Here is an 8,733-nt window from a genome sequence, read left to right as displayed (position 1 = left end):
TGGAATTGAACCCACACCTGTGGTTTCCAGCCAAACAAAAGACAGGCATATGAGTTGAACATTTACCTGAGGTAGACACACTCCTTGGAGAGAACCATCATTGAGAAAGAAGGGCTGCCTATGCACAGGGAGACAGCTCAGGGGGCAGGAGTCCATGGAGGGATGGACATTGGGAAGAGGTAACTATGGGGAGGAAACGGGAGGGGAGCTGTTGGATTGTGGTAAACTGTGGTCAATGTCATGAGACAAAGTATATGTAAACTGCTGTATGGAAAGTGAATTTTCTGTGTAAATCTTCACCCAAATCACAATTTAAGAAAAAAAAAAAAATGGGAAATAAGTATGTCCTGAATTTTTCAGTTCTTTCAGAAATGAAATCATATAATTTTCTAATGTTATAGCTCATTCCAAGTTTACCAGCTTATTATTTTCACTTTCCTATGTCCCCTTAGTTGTTGTTGTTGTTGTTGTTATTAAGTGCCGTCGAGTCGTTTCCGACTCATAGCGACCCCATGCACAGCAGAATGAAACACTGCCCGATCCCCCGCCAGCCCCACAATCCCTGCTATACTTGAGCCCATCATCGCAGCCACCATATCAATCCATCTCGTTGAAGGCCTCCCCCTCTTTCGTCGACCCTCCACCCTACCAAGCATGACATCCTTCTCCAGGGAATGGTCCCTTCTTACAACATGACCAAAATAGGTGAGATGAAGTCTGGCCATTCTTGCTTCCAAGGAGCATTCTGGCTGCACTTCCTCCAGGACAGATCTGTTAGTTCTTTTAGCAGTCCATGGTACTTTCAGCATTCTCCGCCAGCACCACAACTCAAAAGCATCAACCCTTCTTCGGTCTTCCTTATTCATTGTCCACATGCATACCAGGCGATTGGAAATATCATGGCTTGTGTCAGGCGCACCTTAGTCCTCAATGAGATATCCTTGCTCCTCAGTGTCCCCTTAGTTAATCCCACATATATAGTTCCACTACTATGAGAACAACAACCAAAAAAACTGCCTTCTAATATTTATTAAAGGAGCTCTGGAGGCATAGTGGGTAAGATATTTAGCTACTAACCCCAAAGTCAGCAGTTCAAACCCACCAGCTGCTCCACGGGAGGAAGATGAGGCAATCTACTTAGCCTTGGGAACTCAATGGGGGTCACTATGAGTTGATTGACTCAATGGCAGTGGCTATGATTTGGTTTAATATTTATTAACCTAATTTTAGAGCCATTATAGTTGATTACATGTATTTATTCTCTGGGCTTGTCAAAAGAAATTTTGGAGCACTACTCAAAATTTATGTAAGGACTCAGACTTCATGATCATACTAAAGTTGTCTTTTGTGTCTGATATGTCCCATGGTTTAAAGATTTCAAAGTATACCAGTATTTGTTTTAATTCTGTTCAGTATTCTGACCCTCTCGGTCTCTAAGTGACCTACATGCCTTTTGGTTTTTTTAATACATTGATAATCTTTATGCTTTTTTTTTATTTTTCTAAGAGTCACTGGAAAATAAATTTCATATTAAGTGGTTCTAAGAACTTTAGCTCCTCTTGTGGGCTAAAAAACCCTCACAAAAAGATATAAGCTTCCTAAAGTTAGAGGACAGTGAGTTCATGTTAACAGTGGAGGAATAATTTGGAGAAAAGGGTGAAAATGGTTGCACAGCTTGAAGAATGTGATCAATGTCACTGAACTGTACATGTAGAAATTGTTGAATTGGTATGTTGTGCTGTGTATATTTTCAAAAACAACAATAAAAAATTATTGATTAGAAAAGATATGTATTCATAAAAGCTTTAGACTAAATGAATCATCTGTTTTTAAAAGTCATCCTTTAAAAGGTTTGAATTATCTATTTCCCTTATATAAATCACATTAAATAATGGTAGTTAAGCTAATTAACTTTTGGGAAATAATATCAGAATATCATTGTTTTAAATCGTCAACTCAAACACTAAAAAAAAAAAAAAAAAGAAAACCTATCCCAGAAACTCAGTATTTTCTAAACTTCAGCTTTTTCAAATGAAATCAATTTGCTAACTTTGTTTTGTGAATAAGTAAGGTCCTTCAGGTTTTAAAAAAATACTGCAAAGTATTATTCTATTTCATGTCAGGAAACTAGTAGCAAAGCACATTACTTCACCTTTAAATAGTAAACCAGAAGTTCATTGAGGGCAGGATCAGCATTCAGATTAACAAGGAAACATTTATCATCCCCAACTTTGATTCCAGAAGACTGAAGAGATATTCCTAGGCTCTCAAGCTGTTTCTGTCGCTCCTGTAAATATATTAGAAAAGTATTAATGCCACAGCTATTGAGGCACTGAAATACAAAAGATCTTATGACATCAGGGTAATTATTAAATAATTCTACATTTTAAATATGTTATCTTGTGATTTGGTATTGTAGATGACTGCATTTTCTCTTCTTTCCAAATGATATTGTTTTATTTCTTTATAACTTTTTATTTTGAAAAATAAATCCCATTACAAATAATAACCAAGTACACAACTGAGTTCTCAAATTTCATTTCTGAAAATATCTAACAACTTAAATTCACCTCTCACATTTAATTCAGTAAAGTTGACTGCATGTTACTGTGATCTTTCCAAAAAGCAAAGTTTTTAGGACACTCTCTTGCTCAATATCTTCAGTGACTCCCCAGGCAGGATAAAGGGCACTCTCCTTTAACAAAGTTCACATGGTCCTTCAATCTGACCCATTTGTTCTCCTTTCCATCTTAATTTCTTGTCACTCCTACTCTCAAACCCTTTACCACAATCATATGGAACATCTTAAATTGTCAAGCATGCTCTTTAGCTTAAGAGGTTTTAACCTGCTCTATCATATTTGGTGTAATCATCTGTTTATTTAACCATTTCTCCACACCAGACTATAAACTCTTTGAAGACATGGATCTTACATTATGTTATAATCTTAGCACATGGCACAGTGCATGAGAGACAGTAAGTACTCAAAGAATAGGAATATTATAAATATGTGAATCTTACAACCTGATGCTCTGTGATTAAGTTGTATAAATCAGGGCAATGTTGAGTGTCTTTGACTATTTGTAAACAGCAAGTAGTGATGAGTCAGAGACAAAGAGGACCTTAGATTCTGTGAAAGGAAACAGATTACTGTAGCTAAATAATTTAGCTAGGGCCACTCAGTAACTATGCAGTACAATTAAAATAAAGCCTCAGAACTCTGCTATTTCTAGGCATTTTTATAGATAGATAGATTTATATAGGTACTACAACTCAGTCAATACATATTGCTACAAATACATTATTACAAAAGGAATAAAATGGATATTTTGGTCCTGGGACCTTGAATCAAGTATCTCTTTTAACAGAACAAATTACAGAATTCTTTCAGAAATTTTGAACAGTTTCATAGGAGATGTTAAGAGTTTTTAGTTTGATTCCAAGAAATTACTATCCTTGAGACAGAAACCATGCTCATAAAATAAAAAAAGCAATTCTTACACACTTTCTGTGGTTCCTTCTGAGAGACAGATTCTTTCATATAGGGATTTTTGGTAAATAATTAATAAAAGAATTATTTCCATGTGAGAAATAATGTCTGCTTACAAATGATATTGGAGAAATGTTCATGAAGTAATACTAAATGAAAAATGTAGGATATAAATTAGTACAAAATTTGCTTTAAAATAATCCAGTGTGAAGATATAGATAAAATAAGATTTGCCATATGTTAATATTCAATAAAATTGAATTACAGGTACATGTTTTTTATTATACTCTTCTACTTTTACCTACATTTGGAAAATTCTATGATAAAAGTTTTTTTTAAAAAAAATCAAACTAAATCTGAGTATAGCACCCTAATGGCTCACTGGTTAAAGCACTAGGTCGATGACTGAAAGGCTGATGGTTTGAATCCACCAGCCACTCCATGGGAGAAAGATGTGACAGTCTGTTTCCACAAAGCTTTACAGCCTTGGAGACCCTATAGGGCAATTCTACTTTGACCTACAGCGTTACCATGTGTCATAATTGACTCAAAGGCGGTGGGCTTTTAGATGTAATGTACTGCTTTAAATATAATACCCAAATTATGGTAAATAATAATAGAACTATCCTATAACATCTTAAATTTGATTCAAGACAGAACATTTAAAGATGGAATCTATTCGGTGACAAAAGATGTACTGGTAGTCCCCAACTTATGATGTATTCTAGTTATGATGAGTAGCACTTACAACTGTCTGTTTTGTTTTTTTGGTACATTTTATCATTAGTAATATATACTACCTACAATGCTGTAGCATGTAATTTGCTGATGTTATCATTCTCAGATATTCACTCAAAGATGTTCAATGTTATGATTTATAGAGATACTGATAATAAAAGGGAATAATCATGAAAACTAAAAAAAAAAAAAAAGAGGTATTAGACTTACATCAGAACCAACTTATGACAGAATCATCAGAATGGAACCCCATCATAAGTCAGGGACTACCTGTAGTAAGTTTGATATATTCTCTGTTACAAGAACAGTTGAAAATTCTACGGATTTTTTTTTTAATTTTGAAAAGAAAGGGGAAGAGGCACAGAGAGGTGATTTCAAATAACTGAAGAAATGAATTGAGGTAACAGGTGTCCCCTATTCATAGGACTTTGAGAGGATTAAATAAAATACTATTTTATGCTATGAAATGAGATTGGAAAAAAGACAGAGGTCAAGATCATTCTAGTCTAGTGGTCCATGGTAAGGGGAATGAATTTTACAGTAAGTCAATGTACTGATATATTACAAAATATTCTCAATTGAAAAGGCTGAAATGAAAAACATCAAATGAGATAAATGTGTATGGAACTATTTTGTTAGCAATAAGGATAACATATATAATATCAAAACCAAAAAGTATTACCAAAACCCCAGATAATCTTCAATAAACCAAAAAACAGAACAAATTTACAGAACAAGTGCTTAGTATAGCGCTCAACAAATAAGTGTATTCAAGTATCCAAATACTTATTCTCTTTAGAGGAATGAACTAGGGCCAAGGAGTAGAAATGAAAGAATAAAATATTTCTATTAAATAACTACTATTAGAGTTATCCAACAATGAAAAGACTGCTAGGTGAGATGCTGAGCTCCCATTATGTTATATGTTTCTAAAATAGAAGATGGATAACAGGAATGCCACAGAGAAAGTATTTTAGTAACTAGACAATTGGACTTTTGAAGATTTTCTCCCAATACTAATTTCCCAACTCTCAGATGTCACAATTCTGTCTATAGTGAGTTTTCTAAGAATGAGAGATAGTCACTTTAGATTTAGGTATTCTATATTACTCTTAGTGAGTTGTCATACGGAAACAAGAAAGTATACACTCTAATATCTACTACTAATAAATTTGTAATTTTGGTAAATTTCTCTAAGGCATTTCATAGAACTGGCTGCTTAAAGCCAGAGAGGCTACAAAGTGATTATTCCATCTAAAAACATGTCTTAAAGATTACTCTGACACTAGAAATTAATTATTCCTTACAAAATGAACAATTAATTTTAAGTACATTCATTCATGCCTTCCTTATTCTTCAAATTAATTTTCTATAGAGTATCAACTGTCTTGGATCTGTTGTTGTTAGTTGCCAGCTAGACAATTCCAACTCATGGCAACCCTATGTGTGCAGAGTTTTAAGACTATGAAAAGCAGACTGGCAGGCCTGCCCTTCCATAGCACCTCTGGGTGGGTTCAAATCACTTAACTGTTTGCACCACCCAGGGACTTCCTCTTGGATTAGATTCCTATTACAGTGCTAGATTTACCATCTGCTAAACTAAAATTTAAAAAGGAATCAGAAACATCATCTGAGTCCCACTATGCAAACTACCACAAGATTTGTATCTCTTAAATCAGAAAATACCAACCTGTGCAATCTCCTCGGTTTTCCTTAATTTTTCCTCCCAGGTCACAGTCATTTCCTGGATTAGCTTCTCTGATTCTTCCAGCCGCTCTTTTAACTCTGGAGACTTCATTGCCTATAAGCAAAATATTTACTTCATGAGATGTCTGTATGATACCCTAAAAAAGAGAATTAGCTAAATCTAAAAGGATGTAAGTAACAATCTGCCTCATGTCACCTCTATAGCCCACTGAGATCTTTGATCTACCAAACCATAAAGATCGATTGTGACTGATTTACAGCATCTAGATTGTTGTGCAACCCACAACACATTCCACGCTAGCCAATGTAGTCGTGAAAGGAAGATGAAAGTTTTTTCTTTCCTTCAAGTCTACTGTGAAGCTCTAATTATATTTACTGAGATAAAAATATAAAGCTATTACTGGTGTGAGAAAGACTGGTGAAACCTCTGAGACTGTAGCTTCAAGTCACCCTTCAGGCCTGGAAATGAACTCACTCCTGTGGCTTCCCGCCAAACAATAGACAAGCGTATAATATGAACATTTACACCAGGTGGTGCGTTCATTAGGACAATCAAGCATGGGAGATCAGAAGGGCAGTGTCTGCATAGGGAGATAGCTCAGAGGGCAGGGATGCATGGTAAAGAAGGACACAGGGAAAAGGAAACCAGAGAGAGGAAGTGGGAAGAAAGCTGATATATGATGGGGATTGCAATCAGTGTCATGAAACAAAATATGAATTGTTGAACGGAAATGAATTTGCTCTGTAAACTTTCACCCAAATTACAATAATAATAATAATAATAAAACATAAAGCTATTAAGAGCTTATTTTAAAAATTCCAGTACCTCATTTGTATAGACTTTTATACCTTCATTCTAGTCTTTATTGAGGACTCAAGGTATTCAAGTACATAGATTAAATAGGCACGTGAAAGCAAATTGGATGGTGGTGTAAATACCAGGAAGACAGATACAAAAAACAAACAGGTACAACTAACTTTAATGAATTAAAATTATTCCTATAGAACAGGATAAAATTGAATACGCAAAAATAAAAGCCAAGGCTGCAAAGACATTACAAGGAGAAATTCCCGTAAGTACAAGTGGGCAATGTGAGTCTGATATATTAGCAAAAATTTTATACCATTTAGGTAATACACAATTTAGGTAGTCTCAGACATAGCAAGGATTGTGAGGCTGGCACAAAATGAGGCCGTGTTATTTTGTTGTATACAGGATCACTGTGAGTCAGAGCCAATTTGATGGCACCTAACAACAAGCATGAAACAGTAAAGTTCAGTAGTAACATTTCGAAAGAAACAAGTAAACAATTTGACAGCAACAGTTGCTGTCATCAGAAGAAGACATATTGTTAAAAATATAGGAAGTTAAAGATAAAAAGAGAAGGAAAGGGTGTCTGGGAGCATAAAGTCAGACAAGGCCACTGAGACAGAAGCAAAACTCTTCCTACACAACTGCTCCAAAACAAGCAACAGAGAGAGTCAAAATATCACAGTTACAAAGAAAAAAAAATAATATAGTAATACTCCTACTACAATTAAGACTCATTTTGAAATAGCAAAAATTTTGAAATCAGGATGACTTTGGAAAAAATATTTGCTTCTTTGGACTTCAATTTTATTTTTCTGTAAAATAAAGACAATATAATTTTTTCACCAAATTAGATATGAGAACAAAATAATATATGTCAAAATAATTTTGCTTACTATAAAAAGTTATTCAAATTTTAATCATTATAATCACATCCAATGAATACTATTTTATGAGCATTTATCAAACATGCCTAATTAGGGCACTGATTTTAAGTATAAGAAATCTGAAAAGCAGATTAGTAGGGACCAAATGACTAGGGAAAGCTTAATGAAGAATGCAAGATTTAAGCATGTCTTCTAGGACAAATTTAGATAGAGAAAGACACAGAGTATATCAATAGGTCAATGATGTGTTGTGCCAAAAGGGAACATGAAACGTTGGTCAATATTTGGAAATAAGGCAGGGCTAAATTATGGAGGATTTGAAAGCAGGCAATGAAGTCACATAGTAATCCTAAGGAAAAGAAAATGATAAAAATGGGATGTTGAGAATATTCAATATCAGAATGGAAGCGAGACTGTATTTAGAAAAGTAAATTGTATATAGAAGGCAAAAAGCAATTATTCCATTTTTGGAACTCTCATGGAATTTATTTGGGAGTCTGATGAAATAGTGCTAAAAGGAACAAAATACAATCTAAGAAACTTTAGTCCTAGGAACAGAATGAACTAAGACAAGGCCATTAAAAGTTTTTCTTAACCAAATTACACAGAAATTAATTTCAATAAAGCTATAAAATTGTCCAAAACCAGAAGCAACAAGATGTCCTTCAGTGAATACACAGTGGAACATCCATAAAATGAAATACTATTTGGAGATTAAAAAAAAAAAAGACTATTAATCCATGAAAAGACCTTTTGTTCTTTTTGTTATGTGCTCTCGAGTTGGACCCTACTCATAGCAACCCTTCCTTCGGTTTCTGAGGCAGTATCACTATGGAAGTAGATTGCCTAACCTTCCTTCTGACAAGTGGCTGGTGGGTTTGAACCACTAGCCTTCTGGTTAGCAGTCAAGTGCCTTAGGCACTACGCTACCAGAGCTCCTATAAAAAGACCTAAGGAACCTTAAATGAATGTTGCTAAGTGAAAGGCTGTGTAGTCTGAAAAGGCTACATATGGTAACTAAGGGACATTCTAAAAAGGAAAAACTGAAGGGACAATAAAAAGATCGGTGGTTGCCAGGGTTTCATTGAGGTGGTGATGAA

The 8,733-nt window shown here is 34.7% G+C and overlaps 1 protein-coding gene across 1 annotated transcript in view; it reads right to left on the bottom strand.

Moving 5' to 3' along the window:
* The window catches only part of KIF13B (kinesin family member 13B), a 351,480-nt gene that overhangs the window by 193,648 nt on the left and 149,099 nt on the right, over positions 1 to 8,733 (bottom strand). The window contains exons 12-13 of the mRNA XM_007938771.1: positions 5,919 to 6,029; positions 2,153 to 2,287 (exon numbers count right to left, since the gene is read on the bottom strand). Coding sequence (XP_007936962.1) covers positions 2,153 to 2,287; positions 5,919 to 6,029 — 246 coding nt within the window. The remainder of the gene's footprint in view (positions 1 to 2,152; positions 2,288 to 5,918; positions 6,030 to 8,733) is intronic.

The sequence above is a fragment of the Orycteropus afer genome, unplaced genomic scaffold (genome assembly GCF_000298275.1).
Source record: "Orycteropus afer afer isolate SDZICR_OR568_19922 unplaced genomic scaffold, OryAfe1.0 scaffold00053, whole genome shotgun sequence".
In the NCBI taxonomy this organism is placed as follows: domain Eukaryota; kingdom Metazoa; phylum Chordata; class Mammalia; order Tubulidentata; family Orycteropodidae; genus Orycteropus; species Orycteropus afer.
This window is presented reverse-complemented; position numbering and strand designations above follow the sequence as displayed.